Source organism: Tachyglossus aculeatus, chromosome 22, assembly GCF_015852505.1.
Source record: "Tachyglossus aculeatus isolate mTacAcu1 chromosome 22, mTacAcu1.pri, whole genome shotgun sequence".
NCBI classification, from domain to species: domain Eukaryota; kingdom Metazoa; phylum Chordata; class Mammalia; order Monotremata; family Tachyglossidae; genus Tachyglossus; species Tachyglossus aculeatus.
Genome location: NC_052087.1, coordinates 53668824 through 53695729, shown reverse-complemented (window position 1 = coordinate 53695729; position 26906 = coordinate 53668824). Strand labels below are relative to the sequence as shown.

Genomic DNA, 26906 nt, shown 5'->3' with positions numbered 1-26906 from the left:
TCTCTATCAGTTGCCAAATTGGACTTCCCAAGCGCTCAGTCCAGTGCTCTGCACACAGTAAGCGCTCAGTAAATACGATTGAGTGAACGAATGAATCTATAATTCTTTTGATCTGTGTGCTTGGTATTGAGGCCCGTCTCCTTGTTTTGTTGTCCGCCTCCCCCGGTTCTAGACTGTGAGCCCGCTGTTGGGTAGGGGCCGTCTCTAGATGTTGCCAACTTGGACTTCCCAAGCACTTAGTACAGTGCTCTGCACACAGTAAGCACTCAATAAATACGATTGAATGAATGAATGAATTTATTACTCTATTTTACTTGTACATATTTATTCTATTTATTTTATTTTGTTAATATGTTTTGTTTTGCCGTCCATCTCCCCCTTCTAGACTGTGAGCCCGCTGTTGGGTAGGGACTGTCTCTAGATGTTGCCAACTTGTACTTCCCAAGCGCTTAGTACAGTGCTCTGCACACAGTAAGCGCTCAATAAATACAATTGAATGAATAAATTTATTACTCTATTTTACTTGTACATATTTATTCTATTTATTTTATCCTGTTAATACGTTTAGTTTTGTTCTCTGTCTCCCCCTTCTAGACTGTGAGCCCGCTGTTGGGTAGGGACCGTCTCTAGATGTTGCCAACTTGGACTTCCCAAGCGCTTAGTCCAGTGCTCTGCACACAGTAAGCGCTCAATAAATACAATTGAATGAATAAATTTATTACTCTATTTTACTTGTACATATTTATTCTATTTATTTTATTCTGTTAATATGTTTAGTTTTGTTCTCTATCTCCCCCTTCTAGACTGTGAGCCCGCTGTTGGGTAGGGACCGTCTCTAGATGTTGCCAACTTGGACTTCCCAAGCGCTTAGTCCAGTGCTCTGCACACAGTAAGCGCTCAATAAATACGATTGAATGAATGAATGAATGAATGAATGAATGAATGAATGAATGAATGAGATCACCAGGTGCCACGGTCTAAGTAGGAGGGAGACCAATGATTGAATCCCCCTTCTAGACTGTGAGCCCACTGTTGGGTAGGGACTGTCTCTATGTGTTGCCGACTTGTATTCCCAAGCGCTTAGTACAGTGCTCTGCACACAGTAAGTGCTCAATAAATGCGATTGATTGATTGATTGAATCCCCATTTTGTAGATGAAGAAACTGAGGCCCAGAAGAAGGGACTTGCCCACGGTCACCCAGCAGACCGGTGGGTCGCAGTGAGCAGGGAATTAGTCCACCAACTCCGTTGTACTCTCCCAGGCGCTTAGTACTTCTAGACTGTGAGCCCACTGTTGGGTAGGGACTGTATATGTTGCCAACTTGTACTTCCCAAGCGCTTAGTACAGTGCTCTGCACACAGTAAGCGCTCAATAAATACGATTGATTGATTAGTACGCTTGCACACAGTAAGTGCTCAATAAATCCGGTTGATTGATTGAAGAGGTGGAATCGGAGTTAGAAAGCGCTTAGTACAGTGCTCTGCACACAGTAAGCGCTCAATAAATACGATTGATGATGAAGAGGTGGAATCGGAATTCGAACCCAGGTGCCCTGACTCCCGGGCTCTTTCCAGTAGGCCACGCTGCTTACTATTCATCCGTTCATCCAGTCGTATTTATTGAGCGCTTACTGTGGGCAGAGCACTGGACTAAGTGCTTACGCAGAGCACTGGACTAAACATGAGAAGCAGCGTGGCCCAGTGGAAAGAGCCCGGGCTTTGGAGTCAGAGGTCATGGGTTCAAATCCCGCCTCCGCCAACTGTCAGCTGGGTGACTTTGGGCAAGTCACCTCACTTCTCTGGGCCTCAGTGACCTCATCTGTAAAAAGGGGATGAAAACTGTGAGCCCCTTGTGGGACAACCTGATCACCTTGTAACCTCCCCAGCGCTTAGAACAGTACTTTGCACGTAGTAAGTGCTTACTAAATCCATCAATCATATTTATTGAGCGCTTACTGTGTGCACAGCACTGGACTAAGCGCTTGGGAAGTCCAAGTTGGCAACATCTAGAGACAGTCCCTACCCATCAGCGGGCTCACAGTCTAGAAGGGGGAGACAGAGAACAAAATAAAACATACTAACAAAATAAAATGAATAGAATAGATATGTACAAGTAAAATAGAATAATAAATCTGTACAAATATATATATATATACATATATCCAGGTGCTGTGGGGAAGGGAAGGAGGTAAGGCGGGGGGGATGGAGAGGGGCAGGAGGGGGAGAGGAAGGAGGGGGCTCAGTCAGGGAAGGCCTCCTGGAGGAGGTGAGCTCTCAGTAGGGCCTTCCCTCTGCACGCAGTAAGCGCTCAATAAATACGATTGAATGAATGCCTGTGAGCCCGCTGTTGGGTAGGGCCCGTCTCTAGACGTTGCCGACGTGGACTTCCCAAGCGCTTAGTCCAGTGCTCTGCCCACAGTAAGCGCCCAGTAAATACGACTGGACGAATGAAGGGATGGTGACATTCCCTGCCTCCTCTAATAATAATAATAACTGGCATTTATTAAGCACTTACTATGTGCAGAGCACTGTTCTAAGCGCTGGGGAGGATACAGGGTGATCAGGTTGTCCCACGCGGGGCTCACGGTCTTAATCCCCATTTTTACAGATGAGGTCACTGAGGCCCAGAGAAGTGAAGTGACTTGCCCAAGATCACACAGCAGACATGTGGCGGAGTCGGGACTCGAACCCATGGCCTCTGACTCCAAAGCCCAGGCTCTTTCCACTGAGCCACGCTGCTTCTCCAATCAATCAATCAATCGTATTTATTGAGCACTGGACTAAGCGCTTGGGAAGTCCAAGTTGGCAACGTAGAGAGACGGTCCCTACCCAACAGTGGGCTCACCGTCTAGAAGGGGGAGACAGGGAACAAAACCAAACATATTAACAAAATAAAATAAATAGCACAGATATGTACACGTAAAATAAATAGAGTAATAAATCTGTACAAACATATATACCTAAATACAGGCAACATAACAATCATCCTCATCAATCGTATTTAGTGAGCACTTACTATGTGCAGAGCACTGGACTAAGCACTTGGGAAGTACAAATTGGCAACATCTAGAGACAGTCCCTACCCAACAGCGGGCTCACAGTCTAGAAGGGGGAGGCAGGGAACAAAACCAAACATATTAACAAAATAAAATAAATAGCATAGATATGTACACGTAAAATAAATAGAGTAATAAGTACATACAAACATATATACATAAATACAGGCAACATAACAATTATTATTGTTATGTTATAATAACAATTATGTTATAATAACAATTATTAACAATTATTATGTATATATACCTAAATACAGGCAACATAACAATCATCATCTTCAATCGTATTTATTGAGTGCTTACTATGTGCAGAGCACTGGACTAAGCGCTTGGGAAGGACAAATTGGCAACATCTAGAGACAGACCCTACCCAACAGCGGGCTCACAGTCTAGATGGGGGAGGCAGGGAACAAAACCAAACATATTAACAAAATAAAATAAATAGCACAGATATGTACACGTAAAATAAATAAATAGAGTAATAAATCCGTACAAACATATATACATAAATACAGGCAACATAACAACTATTATTGTTATGTTATAATAACAATTATGTTATAATAACAATTATTAACAATTATTATGTATATATACCTAAATACAGGCAACATAATCATCCTCATCAATCGTATTTATTGAGCGCTTACTATGTGCAGAGCACTGGACTAAGCGCTTGGGAAGTACAAATTGGCAACATCTAGAGACGGTCCCTACCCAACAGCGGGCTCACAGTCTAGAAGGGGGAGGCAGGGAACAAAACCAAACATATTAACAAAATAAAATAAATAGCACAGATATGTACACGTAAAATAAATAAATAATAGAGTAATAAATCCGTACAAACATATATACCTAAATACAGGCAACATAACAATCATCCTCATCAATCGTATTTATTGAGCGCTTACTATGTGCAGAGCACTGTTACTAAGCGCTTGGGAAGTACAAATTGGCAACATCTAGAGACAGTCCCTACCCAACAGTGGGCTCCCAGTCTAGAAGGGGGAGACAGGGAACAAAACCAAACATATTAACAAAATAAAATAAATAGCACAGATATGTACACGTAAAATAAATAAATAAATAGAGTAATAAATCCGTACAAACATATATACCTAAATACAGGCAACATAACAATCATCCTCATCAATCATATTTATTGAGCGCTTACTGTGTGCAGAGCACTGGACTAAGCGCTTGGGAAGTACAAATTGGCAACATCTAGAGACAGTCCCTACCCAACAGCGGGCTCCCAGTCTAGAAGGGGGAAGCAGGGAACAAAACCAAACATATTAACAAAATAAAATAAATAGCACAGATATGTACACGTAAAATAAATAAATAGAGTAATAAATCCGTACAAACATATATACATAAATACAGGCAACATAACAACTATTATTGTTATGTTATAATAACAATTATGTTATAATAACAATTATTAACAATTATTATGTATATATACCTAAATACAGGCAACATAATCATCCTCATCAATCGTATTTATTGAGCGCTTACTATGTGCAGAGCACTGGACTAAGCGCTTGAGAAGTACAAATTGGCAACATCTAGAGACAGACCCTACCCAACAGCGGGCTCCCAGTCTAGAAGGGGGAGACAGGGAACAAAACCAAACATATTAACAAAATAAAATAAATAGCACAGATATGTACACGTAAAATAAATGAATAGAGTAATAAATCCGTACAAACATATATACATAAATACAGGCAACATAACAATTATTATTGTTATGTTATATTAACAATTATTATGTATATATACCTAAATACAGGCAACATAATCATCCTCATCAATCGTATTTATTGAGCGCTTACTATGTGCAGAGCACTGTTACTAAGCGCTTGGGAAGTACAAATTGGCAACATCTAGAGACAGTCCCTACCCAACAGCGGGCTCACAGTCTAGAAGGGGGAGGCAGACAACAAAACCAAACGTATTAACAAAATAAAATAAATAGCACAGATATGTACACGTAAAATAAATAGAGTAATAAATCCGTACAAACATATATACATAAATACAGGCAACATAACAATTATTATTGTTATGTTATATTAACAATTATTATGTATATATACCTAAATACAGGCAACATAATCATCCTCATCAATCGTATTTATTGAGCGCTTACTATGTGCAGAGCACTGTTACTAAGCGCTTGGGAAGTACAAATTGGCAACATCTAGAGACAGTCCCTACCCAACAGCGGGCTCACAGTCTAGAAGGGGGGAGGCAGACAACAAAACCAAACGTATTAACAAAATAAAATAAATAGCACAGATATGTACACGTAAAATAAATAGAGTAATAAATCCGTACAAACATATATACATAAATACAGGCAACATAATTATTATTGTTATGTTATAATAACAATTATTATGTATACATACCTAAATACAGGCAACATAATCATCCTCATCAATCGTATTTATTGAGCGCTTACTATGTGCAGAGCACTGGACGAAGCGCTTGGGAAGTACTAATTGGCACCGATCCTTCAATCCTTGCCCACAGTGGGGTTGCGGTCTAGAAAGGGGGAGACGGACAGCAATTCAAGGAAACAGGTCTTAATATAAATAAATAATAAATGAAATTACGGATGTACAGTCGGAAAGGGGGAGACGGAGAACAAAACCAAACCTACTAACGAGGGTCTCCCCTGTCCCCGTTCCCCCCCGGCAGGACTGGAAAGACCACCAGCACATGTGCGGGCAGCCGCTCACCGTCCAGGCCAACGAGGTGCACGTCACGGACGGCGTCGTGGACAAGGTCGCCGTCTGAGAGGAGCCGGGAGGGCCGCGACCACGGGACCACCCGGGCCAAGCCCCGCCGGCCCCCCGAAACTGGGAAGCCCCCGACACTGGGGTTTCCATCGCCACGTGCGCACGCGTGTGTTTCCATCGCCACGTGCGCGCATGTGTCGGGGCGCGTGCCCGCCGAGCGAGAGGAGAAGAGGAAGGGTCCACGTGCCGACGCCCCGCCGGCCCCCCGAAACTGGGAATCCCCCAACACTGGGGTTTCCGTCGCCATGTGCGTGCGCGTGTGTTTCCATCGCCACGTGCGCACACGTGTCGGGGCGTGTGCCCGCCGAGCGAGAGGAGAAGAGGAAGGGTCCACGTGCCGACGCCCCGCCGGCCCCCCGAAACTGGGAATCCCCCGACACTGGGGTTTCCATCGCCACGTGCGCACATGTGTCGGGGCGCGTGCCCGCCGAGCGAGAGGAGAAGAGGAAGGGTCCACGTGCCGACGCCCCGCCGGCCCCCCGAAACTGGGAATCCCCCGACACTGAGGTTTCCGTCGCCACGTGCGCACGCGTGTGTTTCCATCGCCACGTGCGCGCATGTGTCGGGGCGCGTGCCCGCCGAGCGAGAGGAGAAGAGGAAGGGTCCACGTGCCGACGCCCCGCCGGCCCCCCGAAACTGGGAAACCCCCAACACTGGGGTTTCCGTCGCCACGTGCGCGCGCGTGTGTTTCCATCGCCACGTGCGCGCACGTGTCGGGGCGCGTGCCCGCCGAGCGAGGGGAGAAGAGGAAGGGTCCACGTGCCGACGCCCCGCCGGCCCCCCCGAAACTGGGAATCCCCCAACACTGGGGTTTCCATCGCCACGTGCGCACACGTGTCGGGGCGCGTGCCCGCCGAGCGAGAGGAGAAGAGGAAGGGTCCACGTGCCAACGCCCCGCCTCGCCATCCGTGCCCCCCCTACCCATTTTCTACGGTGCCCATCTTCCGACGCCCGACTGGTGCGGCGGGCAGGGGGGGCCGCCTCGCCGTCCTGTAAATTGTAAATACTGTAAAGACCCATTCACGCGTCCATCCGGTCGTATTTCTCGCGTGCCGACCGCGTGCGGGGCGCCGGACTAAGCGCTCGGGAAGCCCAGGTGGGCCGCATTTGGGGACGGCCCCTACCCAACGACCGGCTCACGGTCTGGGAGGGGGGAGCCGGTCGACGAAACGTCAATCAATCGTATTTATTGAACGCTTACTGTGGGCTGAGCACTGGACTAAGCGCTTGGGAAGGACAAGTCGGCAACATGGGGGCTCGGGGGAAAGAGCGCGGGCTTGGGGGTCGGAGGTCGTGGGTTCAAATCCCGGCTCCGCCAACTGTCAGCTGGGTGACTCTGGGCAAGTCACTTCTCTGGGCCTCAGTTACCTCATCTGGAAAATAGGGATTAAGACTGATCACCTTGTAACCTTCCTAGCGCTTAGAACAGTGCTTCGCACATAGTAAGCGCTTAATAAATGCCATTATTATTATTATTATTATTATTATTATTATTATTATTATTGTAGAGAGACAGTCCCTACCCAACAGCGGGCTCACAGTCTAGAAGGGGGAAACAGGCTAGAAGTCTAGAAGGGGGAGTGGACTAGACCGTGAGCCCACTGTTGGGTAGGGACCATCTCTATATGTTGCCAACTTGGACTTCCCAAGCGCTTAGTACGGTGCTCTGCACACAGTGAGCGCTCAATAAATACGATTGATTGATTTGTTGACAAAACCAAACATGGAGACTTCCAACGGCCCAGGAAATTCAGCGAGTCCTCCAGCATGGGGAAGCTGGCCCTCCCCCCCGCGGATAATAATAATAACAATAATGGCATTTATTAAGCGCTTACTATGTGCAAAGCACTGTTCTAAGCACTGGGGAGATTACAAGGTGAACAGGTTGTCCCACAGGGGGCTCACAGTCTTAATCCCCATTTTCCAGATGAGGGAACTGAGGCCCAGAGAAGTGAAGTGACTTGCCCACAGTCACCCAGCTGACAGTTGGCGGAGCCGGGATTTGAACCCATGACCTCTGACTCCAAAGCCCGGGCTCTTTCCACCGAGCCACGCTGCTGACACAAAACCCAGGGGACGGAGCGGGACGGAGACCCGGAGAAAGGACCCCCCTACCCCAGGTGCGGGTGGGCAAACGCGAGCGGGAGAAGGGCGGCGGGGATGGAGTGGTTGGGAATCAATCAATCGTATTTATGGAGCGCTTACTGTGTGCAGAGCACTGCACTGAGCGCTTGGGAAGTACAGGTTGGCAACATCTAGAGACGGTCCCTACCCAACAGCGGGCTCACGGTCTAGAAGGGGGAGACAGAGAACAAAACCAAACGTATTAATAAAATAGAATAGAGATGTACAAATAGAATAAATAAATAGAGTAATAAATACGAACAAATATATACAGGTGGAAGGTGCCAACAAGTCCAAGTTGGCTACATGGAGAGACGGTCCCTACCCAACAGCGGGCTCACAGTCTAGGAGGGGGAGACAGACAACAAAACAAAACATATTAATAAAATAGAATAGAGTTGTACAAATAGAATAAATAGAGTAATAAATACGAACAAATATATACAGGTGGAAGGTGCCAACAAGTCCAAGTCGGCAACATGGAGAGACGGTCCCTACCCAACAGCGGGCTCACAGTCTAGAAGGGGGAGACAAACAACAAAACAAAACATTAATAAAATAAATAGAATTGTGATGTACAAATAGAATAAATAGAGTAATAAATACGAACAAACATATACGTATATACAGGTGCAAGGTGCCAACAAGTCCAAGTTGGCAACATAGAGAGACGGTCCCTACCCAACAGCGGGCTCACGGTCTAGAAGGGGGAGACAGACAACAAAACAAAACATATCAATAAAATAAATAGAATAGAGATGTACAAATAGAATAAATAAATAGAGTAATAAATACGAACAAACGTATACATATATACAGGTGCAAGGTGCCAACAAGTCCAGGTTGGCACCATAGAGAGACGGTCCCTACCCACCAGCGGGCTCACAGTCTAGAAGGGGGAGACAGACAACAAAACAAAACATATTAACAAAAATAGAATAGAGATGTACAAATAGAATAAATAAATAGAGTAATAAATACGAACAAACATATACGTATATACAGGTGCACGGTGCCAACAAGTCCAAGTCGGCAACATGGAGAGACGGTCCCTACCCAACAGCGGGCTCACAGTCTAGAAGGGGGAGACAGACAACAAAACAAAACATATTAATAAAATAAATAGAATAGAAATGTACAAATAGAATAAATAGAGTAATAAATACGAACAAACATATACATATAGACAGGTGCACGGTGCCAACAAGTCCAAGTCGGCAACATCGAGAGACGGTCCCTACCCAACAGCGGGCTCACGGTCTAGAAGGGGGAGACAGACAACAAAACAAAACATATTAATAAAATAAATAGAATAGAGATGTACAAATAGAATAAATAGAGTAATAAATACGAACAAACATATACATATAGACAGGTGCACGGTGCCAACAAGTCCAAGTCGGCAACATCGAGAGACGGTCCCTACCCAACAGCGGGCTCACAGTCTAGAAGGGGGAGACTGACAACAAAACCAAACATATTAATAAAATAAATAGAATAGAGATGTACAAATAGAATAAATAGAGTAATAAATACGAACAAACATATACATATATACAGGTGCAAGGTGCCAACAAGTCCAAGTTGGCACCATATAGAGACGGTCCCTACCCAACAGTGGGCTCACAGTCTAGAAGGGGGAGACAGAGAACAAAGCACCGCGCGGCCTGGCAGAAACAGCCCGGGATCCGAGTTCTAATCCCGGCTCCACCGCGAGCCCGCTGGGTGACCTTGGGCAACCCACTTCCCATCTCCGTGCCTTACAGTAAGCGCTCAATAAATACGATTGAATGAATGAACATATCTCATCCCCGCTCCCCCAGTTGTCAGCTGTGTGACTTTGGACAAGTCACTTCACTTCCCTGGGCCTCAGTTCCCTCATCTGGAAAATGGGGGTGAAGACTGTGAGCCCCCCGGGGGACAACCTGATCACCTTGGAACCTCCCCAGCGCTTAGAACAGTGGTTTGCACATAGTAAGTGCTTAATAAATGCCAACATTATTATTATTATTACCCCAGTGCTTAGAAAAGTGCTTGGCACATAGTAAGCGCTTAAAAATGCCATCATTATTATTATTATTATTATTGAAGCAGCATGGCTCAATGGAAAGAGCCTGGGCTTTGGAGTCAGTGGTCATGGGTTCAAATTCTGACTCCACCAATTGCCAGCTGTGTGACCTGGGGCAAGTCACTTAACTTCTCTGTGCCTCAGTTCCCTCATCTGGAAAATGGGGGTGAAGACTGTGAGCCCCCCGTGGGACAACCTGATCACCTTGTAACCTCCCCAGCGATTGGAACGGTGCTTTGCACATAGTAAGCGCTTAATAAATGCTATCATTATTCTTATTATTATTGCCCCAGCGCTTAGAAAAGTGCTTGGCACATAGTAAGTGCTTAAAAATGCCATCATTATTATTATTGAAGCAGCATGGCTCAATGGAAAGAGCGCAGGCTTTGGAGTCAGTGGTCATGGGTTCAAATCCTGCTCCACCAATTGCCAGCTGTGTGACCTGGGGCAAGTCACTTAACTTCTCTGTGCCTCAGTTACCTCATCTGTAAAATGGGGATTGACTGTGAGCCCCCCGTGGGACAACCTGATCAGCTTGGAACCTCCCCAGCGCTTAGAACAGTGCTTTGCACATAGTAAGCGCTTAATAAATGCTATCATTCTTATTATTATTATTACCCCAGCGCTTAGAAAAGTGCTTGGCACATAGTAAGCGCTTAAAAATGCCATCATTGTTATTATTATTATTGAAGCAGCATGGCTCAATGGAAAGAGCGCAGGCTTTGGAGTCAGTGGTCATGGGTTCAAATCCTGCTCCACCAATTGCCAGCTGTGTGACCTGGGGCAAGTCACTTAACTTCTCTGTGCCTCAGTTACCTCATCTGTAAAATGGGGATTGACTGTGAGCCCCCCATGGGACAACCTGATCAGCTTGGAACCTCCCCAGCGCTTAGAACAGTGCTTTGCACATAGTAAGCGCTTAATAAATGCTGTCATTATTATTATTATTGAAGCAGCGTGGCTCAATGGAAAGAGCACAGGCTTTGGAGTCAGTGGTCATGGGTTCAAATCCTAGCTCCCCCAATTGCCAGCTGTGTGACTTCGGGCAAGTCACTTCACTTCCCTGTGCCTCAGTTACCTCATCTGTAAAATGGGGATTGACTGTGAGCCCCCCGTGGGGCAACCTGATCACCTTGTATCCCCCCAGTGCTTAGAACAGTGCTTTGCACATAGTAAGCACCCAATAAATGCCATTATTAATCCATCAATCAATCGTATTTATTGAGCGCTTACTGTGTGCAGAGCACTGGACTAAGCGCTTGGGAAGTACAAGTTGGCAACATATAGAGACAGTCCCTACCCAACAGTGGGCTCACAGTCTAAAAGAGTGGGCTCACAGTCTAAAATTATTATTATTATCATTATTATTATTATTATTATTATTATTATTATTATTATTATCTGTTAAATGGGGATGAAGACAGGGAGCCCCATGTGGGACAGGGACTATATGTCCAACCTGAGGAACTTGGATCTAGCCCAGCGATTAGTACAGTGCCGGGCACGTAGACTTGAGAAGCGGCGTAGCTCGGTGGAAAGAGCCCGGGCTCGGGAGTCAGGGGTCATGGGTTCTAATCCCGGCTCTGCCCCTTGCCTGCTGTGTGACTTTGGGCAAGTCACTTCACTTCTCTGGGCCTCAAGTGCCTCAGCTGTAAAATGAGGATTAAGACCGTGAGCCCCGTCTGGGACAATTTGATGACCTTGTATCCCCCCAGCGCTTAGAACAGTGCTTGGCACATAGTGAGCGCCTAACAAATACCACCATTAGTATTATTATTAACAAATACCACACACACACACACACACAAAGCCCACTGAATGCCACACAAGACACCAGATATGCACAGCACCGTCCCAAACTAGGCACTGTCGCTCTTAACTTGCAGAGTTTCAGAGGGAAGGTATAACATACGTACAGATAGAGGAGCAAAGGAACTTATTGAGCACCCACTAAGTACCTGTGTTCAGGGGGTGTTGATTGTAGAAGCAGCGTGGCTCAATGGAAAAGAGCCCGGGCTTTGGAGTCAGAGGTCATGGGTTCAAATCCCGGCTCCGCCAATTGTCAGCTGGGTGACTTTGGGCTAGTCACTTAACTTCTCAGTGCCTCAGTTGATGATGATGGCATTTATTAAGCGCTTACTATGTGCAAAGCACTGTTCTAAGCTCTGGGGAGGTTCCAAGGTGATCAGGTTGTCCCACTTGGGGCTCACAGTCTCCATCCCCATTTTCCAGATGAGGGAACTGAGGCCCAGAGAAGTGAAGTGACTCAGTTCCCTCATCTGGAAAACGGGGATGAAGACTGTGAGCCCCCGTGGGCCAACCTGATCACCCTGGAACCTCCCCAGCGCTTAGAACAGTGCTTTGCACATAGTAAGCGCTTAATAAATGCCATTATTATTATTATTGTAAATGAAAATGGCATCTGCAAGTCTAAACAGTCTTCCTTTTATTTTTTTCTTATTTGTTAAGTACTTGCTGGTTGTCAAGCACTGTTCTAAGCGATGCGGGTAGATACAAGTTTATCAGGTTGGACGCAGTCCCCGTCCCATCCGGGGCTCGTAGTCGAAGTACATATTTACTAGTCTATTTTATTTTGTTAATATGTTTTGTTTTGTTGTCCGTCTCCCCCTTCTAGACTGCGAGCCCACCGTTGGGTAGGGACCGTCTAGATGTTGCCAACTTGGGCTTCCCAAGCGCTCAGTACAGTGCTCTGCTCACAGTAAGCGCTCAATAAATACGATTGAATGAATGAACGAATGAAGTTAGTCCCCATTTTAATCCCCATCCCCAGTTTTTGAAGAAACTGAGGCCCTGAGAAGTGAGATCAATCAATCGTATTTATTGAGCGCTTACTGTGTGCAGAGCACTGTACTAAGCGCTTGGGAAGTCCAAGTTGGCAACATCTAGAGACGGTCCCTACCCAACAGTGGGCTCACAGTCTAAAAGGGGGAGACAGAGAACAAGACCAAACATATTAACAAAATAAAATAAATAGAATAGATATGTACAAGTAAAATAAATAGAGTAATAAATATGTACAAACATGTAGACATATGACTTGTCCAAGAACACGCAACAAGCAGTTGACAGGGCTGGGATTAGAACCCAGGTCCTCGGACTCCCCAGGCCCGGGCTCTAGCCACTAGGCCACACTGCTTCTGGCTACTAAGTCATTTGTGAGCTGCATAGGGAAGTGAAAAACGTTTCTTCTTAATTGCAGTCTAATTCATTCATTTCATTCAATCGTATTTATTGAGCGCTTACTGTGTGCAGAGCACTGTACTAAGCGCTTGGGAAGTCCAAGTTGGCAACATATAGAGACGGTCCCTACCCAACAGCGGGCTCACAGACAATCCATGAGGGCATTCCCCTGGCAGCCAAGCCGGCAGAAACGGGCTTCTCTCCGGGCACCGGATCCTTATAAAATAAAGGATTTTATTTATTAGCGCTCGTATTTATTGGGCGCTTACTGTGTGCAGAGCACTGGACTAAGCGCTTGGGAAGTACAGGTTGGCAACATCTAGAGACGGTCCCTACCCAACAGCGGGCTCACAGGCTAGAAGGGGGAGACAGAGGACAAAACAAAACATATTCACAAAATAAAATAAATAGAATAAATATGTACAAGTAAAATAAATGAATAGAGTAATAAATACGTGTAAACATATATACATATATACAGGTGCCGAGCACTAAGTGCTGGGATGCATAATAATAATGATGGTATTTGTTAAGTGCTTACTATGTGCCGAACACTGTTCTAAGCACTGGGATAGATAATAATAATGATGGTATTTGTTAAGCGCTTACTATGTGCCGAGCACTAAGTGCTGGGATGGATAATAATAATGATGGTTTTTGTTAAGTGCTTACTATGTGCCGAACACTGTTGTAAGCGCTGGGATAGATAATAATAATGATGGTATTTGTTAAGCGCTTACTATGTGCCGAGCACTGTTCTAAGCGCTGGGATAGATAATAATAATGATGCTATTTGTTAAGCACTTACTATGTGCCGAGCACTATTCAAAGCGCTGCAGGAGATAATAATGATGGTATTTGTTAAGCACTTACTATGTGCTGAGCACTGTTCTAAGCACTGGGATAGATAATAATAATGATGGTATTTGTTAAGCATTTACTATGTGCCAAGCACTGTTCTAAGCGCTGGGATAGATAATAATAATGATGGTATTTGTTAAGCGCTTACTATGTGCTGAGCACTATTCAAAGCGCTGGGGGAGATAATAATAATGATGGTATTTGTTAAGCGCTTACTATGTGCCGAGCACTGTTCTAAGCGCTGGAATAGATAATAATAATGATGGTATTTGTTAAGCGCTTACTATGTGCCGAGCACTGTTCTAAGCACTGAGATAGATAATAATAATGATGGTATTTGTTAAGCGCTTACTATGTGCCAAGCACTGTTCTAAGCGCTGGCGGAGATAATAATAATGATGGTATTTGTTAAGCGCTTACTATGTGCTGAGCACTGTTCTAAGCGCTGGGATATATAATAATAATGATGGTATTTGTTAAGCGCTTACTATGTGCTGAGCACTGTTCTAAGCACTGGGAAAGATGATAATAATGATGGTATTTGTTAAGCGCTTACTATGTGCCGAGCACTATTCAAAGCTCTGGTAGAGATAATAATAATGATGGTATTTGTTAAGCACTTACTATGTGCTGAGCACTGTTCTAAGCGCTGGGAAAGATGATAATAATGATGGTATTTGTTAAGCGCTTACTATGTGCCAGCACTGTTCTAAGCGCTGGGGGAGATAATAATAACGATGGTATTTGTTAAGCGCTTACTATGTGCCGAGCACTGTTCTAAGCGCTGGGTTAGATAATAATAATGATGGTATTTATTAAGCGCTTACAATGTGCCGAGCACTGTTCTAAGCACTGGGATAGATAATAATAATGATGGTATTTGTTAAGCGCTTACTATGTGCCGAGCCGTGTTCTAAGCGCTAGGGGAGATAATAATGATGGTATTTATTGAGTGCTTGCTGTGTGCAGGGCATTGTTCTAAGCGCTTGAAAGAGTACAGAGAAGCAGCCTTCCCAAGCGCTTAGTACAGTGCTCTGCACGCAGTAGGCGCTCAATACATAGGATTGATTGATTGATTGGAAAGAGCACGGGCTTTGGAGTCAGAGGTCGTGGGTTCGAATCCCTGCTCCGCCACATGCCTGCTGTGTGACCTTGGGCAAGTCGCTTCACTTCTCTGAGCCTCAGTTACCTCATCTGTAAAATGGGGATTAAGACTGTGAGCCCTGTGTGGGACAACCTGATCACCTTGTATCCCCCCAGCGCTTAGAACAGTGCTTTGCACATAGGAAGCGCTTAACAAATGCCATTATTATTATTATTATTATTATTATTATTATTATTATTTGTTAGGCCCTAACTATGTGCCGAGCACTGTTCTAAGCCCTGGGATAGATAATAATAATGATGGTATCTGCTAAGCGCTTACTATGTGCCAGCTCTGTTCTAAGCGCTGGGATAGATAATAATAATGATGATATTTGTTAAGCGCTTACTATGTGCCGAGCACTGTTCTAAGCACTGAGGGGGATATAAGGTGATCAGGTTGGCCCACGTGGTGCTCACAGTCTTCATCCCCATTTCACAGATGAGGTAACTGAGGCCCAGAGAAGTGACTTGCCCCAAATCACACAGCTGGTGAACGGCGGAGCCGGGATTTGAACCCATAACCTCTGACTCCCAAGCCCTTGCACTTTCCACTGAGCCACACTGCTTCTCTACATAGTAAACGTGTGGCCCGTTGTTGGGTAGGGACCGTCTCTGTTGCCGAATTGTAATAATGATAATAATAATAATAATAATAATAATAATAATAGCATTTGTTAAGCGCTTACTATGTGCAAAGCACTGTTCTAAGCGCTGGGGGGGATACAAGGTGATCAGGTTGTCCCACGGGGGGCTCACAGTCTTAATCCCCATTTTCCAGATGAGGCAACTGAGGCTCAGAGAATACTAATAATAATAGTGATGGCATTTGTTAAGCGCTTACTATGTGCAAAGCACTGTTCTAGTCGCTGGGAAGGACACAAGGTGATCAGGTTGTCCCACGTGGGGCTCACCGTCTTAATCCCCATTTTACAGATGAGGGAACTGAGGCTCAGAGAATAATAATAATAATAATGGCATTTGCAAGTCTAAACAGTCTTTTATTTAATAATAATAATAATAATAATAATAATAATAATAGCATTTGTTAAGCGCTTACTATGTGCAAAGCACTGTTCTAAGCTCTGGGGGGATACAAGGTGATCAGGTTGTCCCACGTGGGGCTCACCGTCTTAATCCCCATTTTCCAGATGAGGCAACTGAGGCTCAGAGAATACTAATAATAATAGTGATGGCATTTGTTAAGCGCTTACTATGTGCAAAGCACTGTTCTAGGCGCTGGGAAGGACACAAGGTGATCAGGTTGTCCCACGTGGGGCTCACCGTCTTAATCCCCATTTTCCAGATGAGGCAACTGAGGCTCAGAGAATAATAATAATAATAATAATAATAATAATAATGGCATTTGTTAAGCGCTTACTATGTGCAAAGCACTGTTCTAAGCGCTGGGGAGGACACAAGGTGATCAGGTTGTCCCACGTGGGGCTCTCAGTCTCAATCCCCATTTTCCAGATGAGGCAACTGATGCTCAGATAATAATAATAATAATAATAATAATAATAATAATAACGGCATTTGTTAAGCGCTTACTGTGTGCAAAGCACTGTTCTAAGCGCTGGGGAGGACCCAGGGTGATCAGGTTGTCCCACGTGGGGCTCTCAGTCTTAATCCCCATTTTCCAGATGAGGGAACTGAGGCTCGGAGAGGTGAAGTGACTTGCCCAAGGTCACACAGCAGACGTGTGGCGGAGCCGGGACTCGAACCCACGACCCCTGACTCCGAAGCCCGGGCTCTTTCCCCTGAGCCACGCTGCTTCTCTGCTTGTACTTTCCAAGCGCTTAGTCCATCCATCCATCCATCACTCAATCGTATTTATTGAGCGCTTCCTGCGTGCAGAGCACTGTACTAAGCGCTTGGGAAGTCCAAGTTGGCAACATCCTACCCAACAGTGGGCTCTGCGTGCAGGGAGCGCTCAATCATCATCAATCGTATGTATTGAGCGCTTACTATGTGCAGAGCACTGTACTAAGCGCTTGGGAAGTACAAATTGGCAACACATAGAGACAGTCCCTACCCAACAGTGGGCTCACAGTCTAAAAGAAAATAAGTAGAATATGTACGAGTGAAATAAATAGAGTAATAAATATGTGCAAACATATATGCATATATACAGGTGATGTCGTCGAGGTTGGAAACAGTCTAGGCCCCACGCGGGGTTCACACTTTTAACACCCCATTTACAGATGAGGTAACTGAGGAACAGGGAAGTGAAGTGACTTTGCTGAACGCTTAAGCCGTAAGCTCCTCAATAATAATAATAATAATAATAATAGTGGCATTTGTTAAGCGCCTACTATGTGCAAAACACTATTCTAAGCGCTGGGGGGGAATACAGTGTGATCAAGTTGTCCCACGTGGAGCTCACAGTCTTAATCCCCATTTTTACAGATGAGGTAACTGAGGCTCAGAGAAGTGACTTGCCCAAGGTCACACAGCAGACTTGGGGTGGAGCCGGGATTCGAACCCATGACCTCTGACTCCAAAGCCCGGGCTCTTTCCACTGAGCCACGCTGCTTCTAAGCACGACCGAATGAACAAACCGCGGTAAAAAGGTTTAAAAATCCTGGCTGGGAGGAGGAGGAAGGTGGCAGGAGATGGGTTGCCACGGATCCCGCGAGGAAGAAGCTTAAAAATAGCTACTTAATAGACGCCTGCTGATCCTGACACTTGCGTCTCGCCAGCTCTTCGGCTCGCCCCCGGGGAGGAGAGAAGCCGAGGAAAAATCTCCCCTCCTTCACGGGGGAGACGAGAGAAGCAGTGGGGCCTATTCGTTTGTTTGAGCGCCTTTGCTGAGCACTTAGTATGTGCAGAGCACTGTACTAAACGTTCGGAGTACTAAAATACAACAATAAACAGACACGTTCCCTGCCCACACCTTGTCAGAGTCGACGAACAGCGTGGTTGGGTGGGGAGAGGCCGGGCTTGGGAATCGGAAGGATCTCATCCCAGCTCTGCCATAATAATAATAATAATAATAATAATAATAATAATAATAATAATAATAATAATTATGATAATAATAATAATATTGATAATGATGATGATGATAATAGTAATGGCATTTATTAAGTGCTTACTATGTGCTAAACGCTGGGGAGGTTACAAGGTGATCAGGTTGTCCCACAGCAGGGCTCACAGTCTTCATCCCCATTTTCCAGATGAGGGAACTGAGGCCCAGAGAATAATAACAATGATGACGATAATAATGATAATATTGATAATGATGATGATAATGATGATGATAATAATAATAATAATGGCATTTATTAAGCGCTTACTATGTGCTAAACGCTGGGGAGGTTACAAGGTGATCAGGTTGTTCCACAGCGGGGCTCACAGTCTTCATCCCCATTTTCCAGATGAGGGAACTGAGGCCCAGAGAATAATAACAATGATGATGATAATAATAATAATAATATTGATAATGATGATGATGATAATAATAATAATGGCATTTATTAAGCGCTTACTATGTGCTAAGCGCTGGGGAGGTTACAAGGTGATCAGGTTGTCCCACGGGGCGGCTCACGGTCTTCATCCCCATTTTCCAGATGAGGGAACTGAGGCCCAGAGAATTATAATAATAATGATGATGGCATTTATTAAGCGCTTACTATGTGCCAAGCACTATACTAAGCACTGGGGAGGGTACAAGGTGATCAGGTTGTCCCATAGGAGGGCTCACGGTCTTCATCCCCATTTTCCAGATGAGGGAACTGAGGCCCAGAGAATAATAATGATGATGATGATGGCATTTATTAAGCGCTTACTATGTGCAAAGCACTGTTCTAAGCGCTGGGGAGGTGACAAGGTGATCAGGTTGTCCCACGGGGGGCTCACGGTCTTCATCCCCATTTTCCAGATGAGGGAACTGAAGCCCAGAGAATAATAATAATGATGGCATTTATTAAGCGCTTACTATGTGCAAAGCACTGTTCTAAGCGCTGGGGAGGTAACAAGGTGATCAGGTTGTCCCACGGTGGGGCTCACGGTCTTCATCCCCATTTTCCAGATGAGGTCGCTGAGGCCCAGAGAATAATAATAATGATGATGATGGCATTTATTAAATGCTTACTATGTGCAAAGCACTGTTCTAAGTGCTGGGGAGGTTACATGGTGATCAGGTTGTCCCACGTGGGGCTTACTGTCTTTATCCCCATTTTCCAGATAAGGTAACTGAGGCCCAGAGAAGTGAAGTGACTTGCCCAAAGTTACACAGCTGATGATTGGCAGAGTCAGGATTTGAACCCATAACCTCTGACTCCCAAGCCCGGGCTCTTTCCACTGAGCCACGCTGCTTCTCTGCTTCACTTGTCTGCTGGGCGTCCTTGGGCGAGTCGCTTCACTTCACTGGGCCTCAGTTCCCTCATCTGGAAAATGGGGATGAAGATTGTGAGCCCCATTGGGGACAGAGACTGCGTCCAGCCTGATTGGCTTGTTTCCACCCCGTTAAATAAATAATAATAAATAATGACGGCATTTGTTAAGAGCTTACTATGTGCGATGCACTGTTCTAAGCGCCGCGGGGGGAGGATACAAGGTGATCAGGTTGTCCCACGGGGGGCTCACAAGCAGCGTGGCTCAGTGGAAATAACCTGGGCTTGGGAGTCAAAGGACGTGGGTTCTAATCCCACCTCCGCCACTTGTCAGCTGGGTGACCCTGGGCAAGTCACTTAACTTCTCTGAGCCTCAGTTGCCTCATCTGGGAAATGGGGTTGAAGACTGTGAGCCCCACATGGGACAACCTGATCACCTTGTATCCCCCCAGCGCTTAGAACAGTGCTTGGCACATAGTAAGCGCTTAGATACCAAAATTATTATTAATATTATTACAGAGTGGCTCAGTGGAAAGAGCCCGGGCTTTGGAATCAGAGGTCATGGGTTCAAATTCTGGCTCTGCCAATTGTCAGCTGTGTGACTTTGGGCAAGTCATTTCACTTCTCTGGGCCTCAGTTCCCTCATCTGGAAAATGGGGATGAAGACTGTGAGCCGCACCCCCCCGTGGGACAACCTCCCCAGCGCTTAGAACAGCGCTTTGCACATAGTAAGCGCTTAATAAATGCCATCATTATTATTATTATTATTAGAACAGTGCTTAGCACATAGTAAGCACTCAACAGATACCAAAATTATGATTATTATTATTACAGCGTGGCTCAGTGGAAAGAGCCCGGGCTTTGGAATCAGAGGTCATGGGTTCAAATCCTGACTCCGCCACTTGTCAGCTGTGTGACTTTGGGCAAGTCACTTCACTTCTCTGGGCTTCAGTTCCCTCATCTGGAAAATGGGGATGAAGACTGTGAGCCCCCCCCGTGGGACAACCTGATCACCTTGTAACCTCCCCAGCGCTTAGAACAGTGCTTTGCACATAGTAAGCGCTTACTAAATGCCATCATTATTATTATTGTTATTATTAGAACAGTGCTTAGCACATAGTAAGCACTTAATGGATACCAAAATTATTGTTATTATTATTATTACAGCGTGGCTCAGTGGAAGGAGCCCGGGCTTTGGAATCAGAGGTCATGGGTTCAAATCCTGGCTCTGCCAATTGTCAGCTGTGTGACTTTGGGCAAGTCACTTCACTTCTCTGGGCCTCAGTTCCCTCATCTGGAAAATGGGGATGAAGACTGTGGGCCCCCCGTGGGGCAACCTGATCACCTTGTAACCTCCCCAGTGCTTAGAACAGTGCTTTGCACATAGTAAGCGCTTAATAAATGCTATCATTATTATTATTATTATTAACAGTAAACAGACACAGTCTCTGCCCACAACGATTCATTCAATCGTGTTTATTGAGCACTTACTGTGTGCAGAGCACTGTACTAAGCGCTTGGGAAGTCCAAGTTGGCAACATCTAGAGACGGTCCCTACCCAACAGTGGGCTCACAGTCTAGAAGTCTTGTAATAATAATAATAATAATAATCCCAATCTGTCATTTATTGATTGATTGACATGAATGCCTGTCACCCCCTCCATACTGTGAGCTCGTTGTGGGCAGAGACTGTGTCTGTTTACTGTTAATAATAATAATGATAGCATTTATTAAGCGCTTACTATGTGCAAAGCACTGTTCTAGGCACTGGGGAGGTTACAAGGTAACCAGGTTGTCCCACAGGGGGCTCACAGTCTTCATCCCCGTTTTACAGATGAGGGAACTGAGGCACGGAGAGGTTAAGTGACTTGCCCCCAAGTCACCCAGCTGACAATTGGCGGAGCCAGGGTTTGAACCCACGACCTCGGACTCCAAAGCCGGTGCTCTTTCCACTGAGCCACGCTGCTTCTCTTGATATGACCCCCCCCATAGTGCTATCAATCAATCAGTCGTATTTATTGAGCGCTTACTGTGTGCAGAGCACTGGACTAAGCCCTTGGGAAGTACCCAGATAGGACTTCCCAAGCGCTTGGTACAGTGCTCTGCACACAGTAAGCGCTCAATAAATACGATTGAATGAATTTATTACTCTATTTTACTTGTACTTGTACTTGTACTTGTACTTGTACTTGTACTTGCTTGTAAGGCAAGCAGCGTGGCTCAGTGGAAAGAGCACGGGCTTTGGAGTCAGAGTTCATGGGTTCAAATCCCGGCTCTGCCAAGTGTCAGCTGTGTGACTTTGGGCAAGTTACTTAACTTCTCTGTGCCTCAGTTACCTCATCTGTAAAATGGGGATTAAAACTGTGAGCCCCTCGTGGGACAACCTGATCACCTTGTAACCTCCCCAGTGCTTAGAACAGTGCTTTGCACATAGTAAGCGTTTAACAAATACCATCATTATTATTCTTAAGCGCTTAGTACAGTGCTCTGCACATAGTAAGCGCTCAATAAATACGATTGATTGATTGATTGATTGTACATATTTATTCTATTTTATTGAGCGCTTATTGTGTGCAGAGCACTGTACTAAGCGCTTGGGAAGTACCCAGATAGGACTTCCCAAGGGCTTGGTACAGCACTCTGCACACAGTAAGCGCTCAATAAATACGATTGAATGAATTTATTACTCTATTTTACTTGTACCTATTTATTCTATTTATTTTATTTTGTTAACGTGTTTTGTTTTGTCGTCCGTCTCCCCCTTCTAGACTGTGAGCCCGCTGTTGGGTAGGGACCGTCTCTAGATGTTGCCAACTTGGACTTCCCCAGCGCTTAGTCCAGTGCTCTGCACACAGTAAGTGCTCAATAAATACGATTGGTGATGATGATGATGATGAATAAATACGATTGAATGAATGAATGACCCCCACAGTGCTCAGGGCCCTGTGCTCGCTGGCTCCCAAGGAGGAATCTTCTGTGTTCCTCTTCCTCCTCTTCCTCCTCTTCCTCCTCCTTCTCCTCCTCGGCTTCCCGGGAGCAGGGGTGGGGATGGGGGGGATTAGCGGGGGGCTCAGAGGTGGGCAGGGCTGGCATCAGCAGGGGATAAAAATAACCCCTAAAACCCCCTGCGTCACCCGGCTGGAGCCGTCATCCATCATCATCATCATCACCAATCGTATTTATTGAGCGCTTACTGTGTGCAGAGCACTGTACTAAGCGCTTGGGAAGTACAAATTGGCAACATATAGAGACAGTCCCTACCCAACAGTGGGCTCACAGTCTAAAAGGGGGAGACAGAGAACAAAACCAAACATACTAACAAAATAAAATAAATAGAATAGATATGGACAAGCAAAATAAATAAATAAATAGAGTAATAAATATGTACAAACATATATACATCCATCCAAGGGCGGGAGTGGGGAAGACTCTAACCACCACCCCAGCCCAGGCGAACCCCTTAACAAGTACCACAATTATTAATATTAATATTATTATTCACTCAATCGTATTTATTGAGTGCTTACCCTGTGCAGAGCACCATATCCAGCGCTTAGAACAGTGCTTTGCACATAGTAAGCGCTTAATAAATACCATTACTGTCATCATTATCATTACAAGCAAACCGGGTTGGACAGAATACCCATCCCAAGTCGGGCTCACGGTCTCAATCAATCAATCAATTTATTTTATTTTGTTAGTATGTTTGGTTTTGTTCTCTGTCTCCCCATTTTAGACTGTGAGCCCACTGTTGGGTAGGGACTGTCTCTAGATGTTGCCATCTTGGACTTCCCAAGCGCTTAGTACAGTGCTCTGCACAGAGTAAGCACTCAATAAATACAATTGATTGATTGATTGATTGATTGAGCGCTTACTGTGTGCAGAGCACTGGACTAAGCGCTTGGGAAGTACAAGTTGGCAACATATAGAGACAGTCCCTACCCAACAGTGGGCTCACAGTCTAAAAATCACCAGTTTATGTACCTGTGTATATGTATATATGTTTGTACAGATTTATTACTATATTTTACTTGTACATACTTATTCTATTTATTTTATTTGGTTTATATGTTTTGTTTTGTTGTCTGTCTCCCCCTTCTAGGCTGTGAGCCCACTGTTGGGTAGGGACCGTCTCTAGATGTTGCCAACTTGGACTTCCCAAGCGCTTAGTACAGTGCCCTGCACACTGTAAGTGGTCAATAAATACGATTGAATGAATGATTGAATGAATGAATGAACAGTGCTTTGCACATAGTTAGCGCTTAACAAATACCATTATTATTGTTATTATTATTACAAGAAAACTGGGTTGGACAGAATACCAATCCCAAGTCAGGCTCACGGTCTCCATTACCATTTTATATACCTGTATATATGTATATATGTTTGTACAGATTTATTACTCTATTTATTTTACTTGTACAAATTTATTCTGTTTATTTTATTTGGTTTATACGTTTTGTTTTGTTCTTTGTCTCCCCCTTCTAGACTGTGAACCCGCTGTTGGGTAGGGACCGTCTCTATATGTTGCCAACTTGTACTTCCCAAGCGCTTAGTACAGTGCTCTGCACACAGTAAGTGCTCAATAAATATGATTGAATGAATGAATGAACAGTGCTTTACACATAGTAAGCGCTTAACAAATACCATTATCATTATTATTATTATTATTACAAGCAAACTGGATTGGACAGAATACCGATCCCAAGTCAGGCTCACGGTCTCAATCACCATTTTATATACCTGTATATATGTTTGTACATATTTATTACTCTATTTATTTATTTTATTTGTACATATCTATTCTATTTATTTTATTTTGTTAATATGTTTTGTTTTCTTCTCTGTCTCCCCCTTCTAGACTATGAGCCCGCTGTCGGGTAGGGACCGTCTCTATATGTTGCCAACTTGGACTTCCCAAGCACTTAGTGCAGTGCTCCGCACACGGTAAGCGCTCAATAAATACGATTGAATGAACAAATGAATGACTTTTACCGATGTGGTCGTTGAGGCCCAGAGAAGTGAAGTGACTCGTTCAAGGTCACACGAGCGGCAGAGCTGGCACTAGAAGGCCCTACTGAGAGCTCACCTCCTCCAGGAGGCCTTCCCAGACTGAGCCCCTTCCTTCCTCTCCCCCTCGTCCCCCTCTCCATCCCCCCATCTTACCTCCTTCCCTTCCCCACAGCACCTGTATATATGTATATATGTTTGTACATATTTATTACTCTATTTATTTATTTATCTTACTTACACATATCTATTTTGTTTATTTTATTTTGTCAGTATGTTTGGTTTTGTTCTCCGTCTCCCCCTTCTAGACTGTGAGCCCGCTGTCGGGTAGGGACTGTCTCTATGTGTTGCCGACTTGTACTTCCCAAGCGCTTAGTACAGTGCTCTGCAGACAGTAAGCGCTCAATAAATACGATTGATGATGATGATGATGATTGATTGATTCTCTGTCTCCCCCTTCTAGACTGTGAGCCCGCTGTCGGGTAGGGACCGTCTCTAGACGTTGCCGACTCGGACTTCCCAAGCGCTGAGTGCCGTACTCCGCACACAGTAAGCGCTCAATAAATGGGATTAAGCAGCGTGGCTCACTGGAAAGAGCCCGGGCTTTGGAGTCAGAGGTCATGGGTTCAAATCTCAGCTCTGCTAATTGTCAGCGGTGTGAATTTGGGCAAGTCACTTCACTTCTCTGGGCCTCAGTTCCCTCACCTGCAAAATGGGGACGAAGACTGTGAGCCCCCCATGGGACAACCTGATCACCTTGTAATCTCCCCAGCGCTTAGAACAGTGCTTTGCACATAGTAAGTGCTTAACAAATGCCATCATCATCATTATTATTATTATTATAAATAATATTGAATGAACAAATGAATGACTTTTACCAATGGGGTTGTCGAGGCCCAGAGAAGTGAAGTGACTCGTTCAAGGTCACACGAGCGGCAGAGCCGGCAGTAGAAACCGTGACCTTCTGAGTCCTAGGCCTGTGGTTCAATCGCTCCTCCATCAATCGCTCCTCCACCAATCGCTCCTCCACGCTGCTTCATTGGGGGCTAGACATCAGGTGGTCCATGGGGGCAAAGAGGCCGTGCCCACCCACCCCAACCGCCCTCATCTCGCCTCCCCTTCTCCTCACTCCCAAACAGTCACTGGATCCCCGGAAGAGAAGAACAAAATGAGCTTTAATAAGCGGTAGAAAACCCTTCCTCTTCCCCCCATCCCAGCCACTGGACTCCCAGAAGAGAAGAACAAAACGACCTTTAATAAGCGGTAGAAAACCCTTCCTCTTCCCCCCATCCCAGCCACTGGATCCCCGGAAGAGAAGAACAAAATGACCTTTAATAAACGGTAGAAAACCCTTCCTCTTCCCCCCATCCCAGCCACTGGACCCCCGGAAGAGAAGAACAAAATGACCTTTAATAAGCGGTAGAAAAGCCTTCCTCTTCCCCCCATCCCAGCCACTGGATCCCCGGAAGAGAAGAAAAAAATGACCTTTAATAAGCGGTAGGAAACCCTTCCTCTTCCCCCCATCCCTGCCACTGGATCCCCGGAAGAGAAGAACAAAATGACCTTTAATAAGCGGTAGAAAACCCTTCCTCTTCCCCCCATCCCAGCCACTGGATCTCCGGAAGAGAAGAACAAAATGACCTTTAATAAGCGGTAGAAAACCCTTCCTCTTCCCCCCATCCCGGCCACTGGATCCCCGGAAGAGAAGAAAAAAATGACCTTTAATAAGCGGTAGGAAACCCTTCCTCTTCCCCCCCATCCCTGCCACTGGATCCCCGGAAGAGAAGAACAAAATGACCTTTAATAAGCAGTAGAAAACCCTTCCTCTTCCCCCCATCCCAGCCACTGGATCCCCGGAAGAGAAGAACAGAATGACCTTTAATAAGCGGTAGAAAACCCTTCCTCTTCCCCCCATCCCAGCCACTGGACTCCCAGAAGAGAAGAACAAAACGACCTTTAATAAGCGGTAGAAAACCCTTCCTCTTCCCCCCATCCCAGCCACTGGATCCCCGGAAGAGAAGAACAAAATGACCTTTCATAAGCGGTAGAAAACCCATCCTCTTCCCCCCATCCCGGCCACTGGATCCCCGGAAAAGAAGAACAGAATGACCTTTAATAAGCGGTAGAAAACCCATCCTCTTCCCCCCATCCCAGCTACTGGATCCCCAGAAGAGAAGAACAAAATGACCTTTAATAAGCGGTAGAAAACCCTTCCTCTTCCCCCCATCCCGGCCACTGGATCCCCGGAAGAGAAGAACAAAATGACCTTTAATAAGCAGTAGAAAACCCT

At 45.3% G+C, this 26906-nt stretch overlaps 2 protein-coding genes across 2 annotated transcripts in view; both read left to right on the top strand.

Moving 5' to 3' along the window:
* DEAF1 (DEAF1 transcription factor) overlaps positions 1 to 5884 on the top strand; it is a 103539-nt gene extending 97655 nt beyond the window's left edge. Inside the window, exon 12 of the mRNA XM_038765182.1 lies at positions 5772 to 5884. Coding sequence (XP_038621110.1) covers positions 5772 to 5870 — 99 coding nt within the window. The 3' untranslated portion in view covers positions 5871 to 5884. The remainder of the gene's footprint in view (positions 1 to 5771) is intronic.
* On the top strand, positions 5872 to 6982 carry LOC119943962 (serine/arginine repetitive matrix protein 1-like). The gene is made up of 3 exons (XM_038765181.1): positions 5872 to 6256; positions 6380 to 6558; positions 6683 to 6982. The coding sequence occupies exons 1-3, from the start codon at positions 6118 to 6120 to the stop codon at positions 6866 to 6868; spliced, it is 504 nt and encodes a 167-aa protein (XP_038621109.1). The 5' UTR covers positions 5872 to 6117; the 3' UTR covers positions 6869 to 6982.
* Positions 6983 to 26906: the final 19924 nt, after the last annotated feature.

Excerpts from the sequence above, each read along its gene's own strand:
- LOC119943962 (XM_038765181.1), top strand. The coding sequence starts at position 6,118 with ATGTGCGTGCGCGTGTGTTTCCATCGCCACGTGCGCACACGTGTCGGG. Across the intron at positions 6,257-6,379 it reads GGGAATCCCCCGACACTGGG|GTTTCCGTCGCCACGTGCGC; the intron begins GTTTCCATCGCC and ends CCCGACACTGAG. Across the intron at positions 6,559-6,682 it reads CGCCACGTGCGCGCGCGTGT|GTTTCCATCGCCACGTGCGC; the intron begins GTTTCCATCGCC and ends CCCAACACTGGG.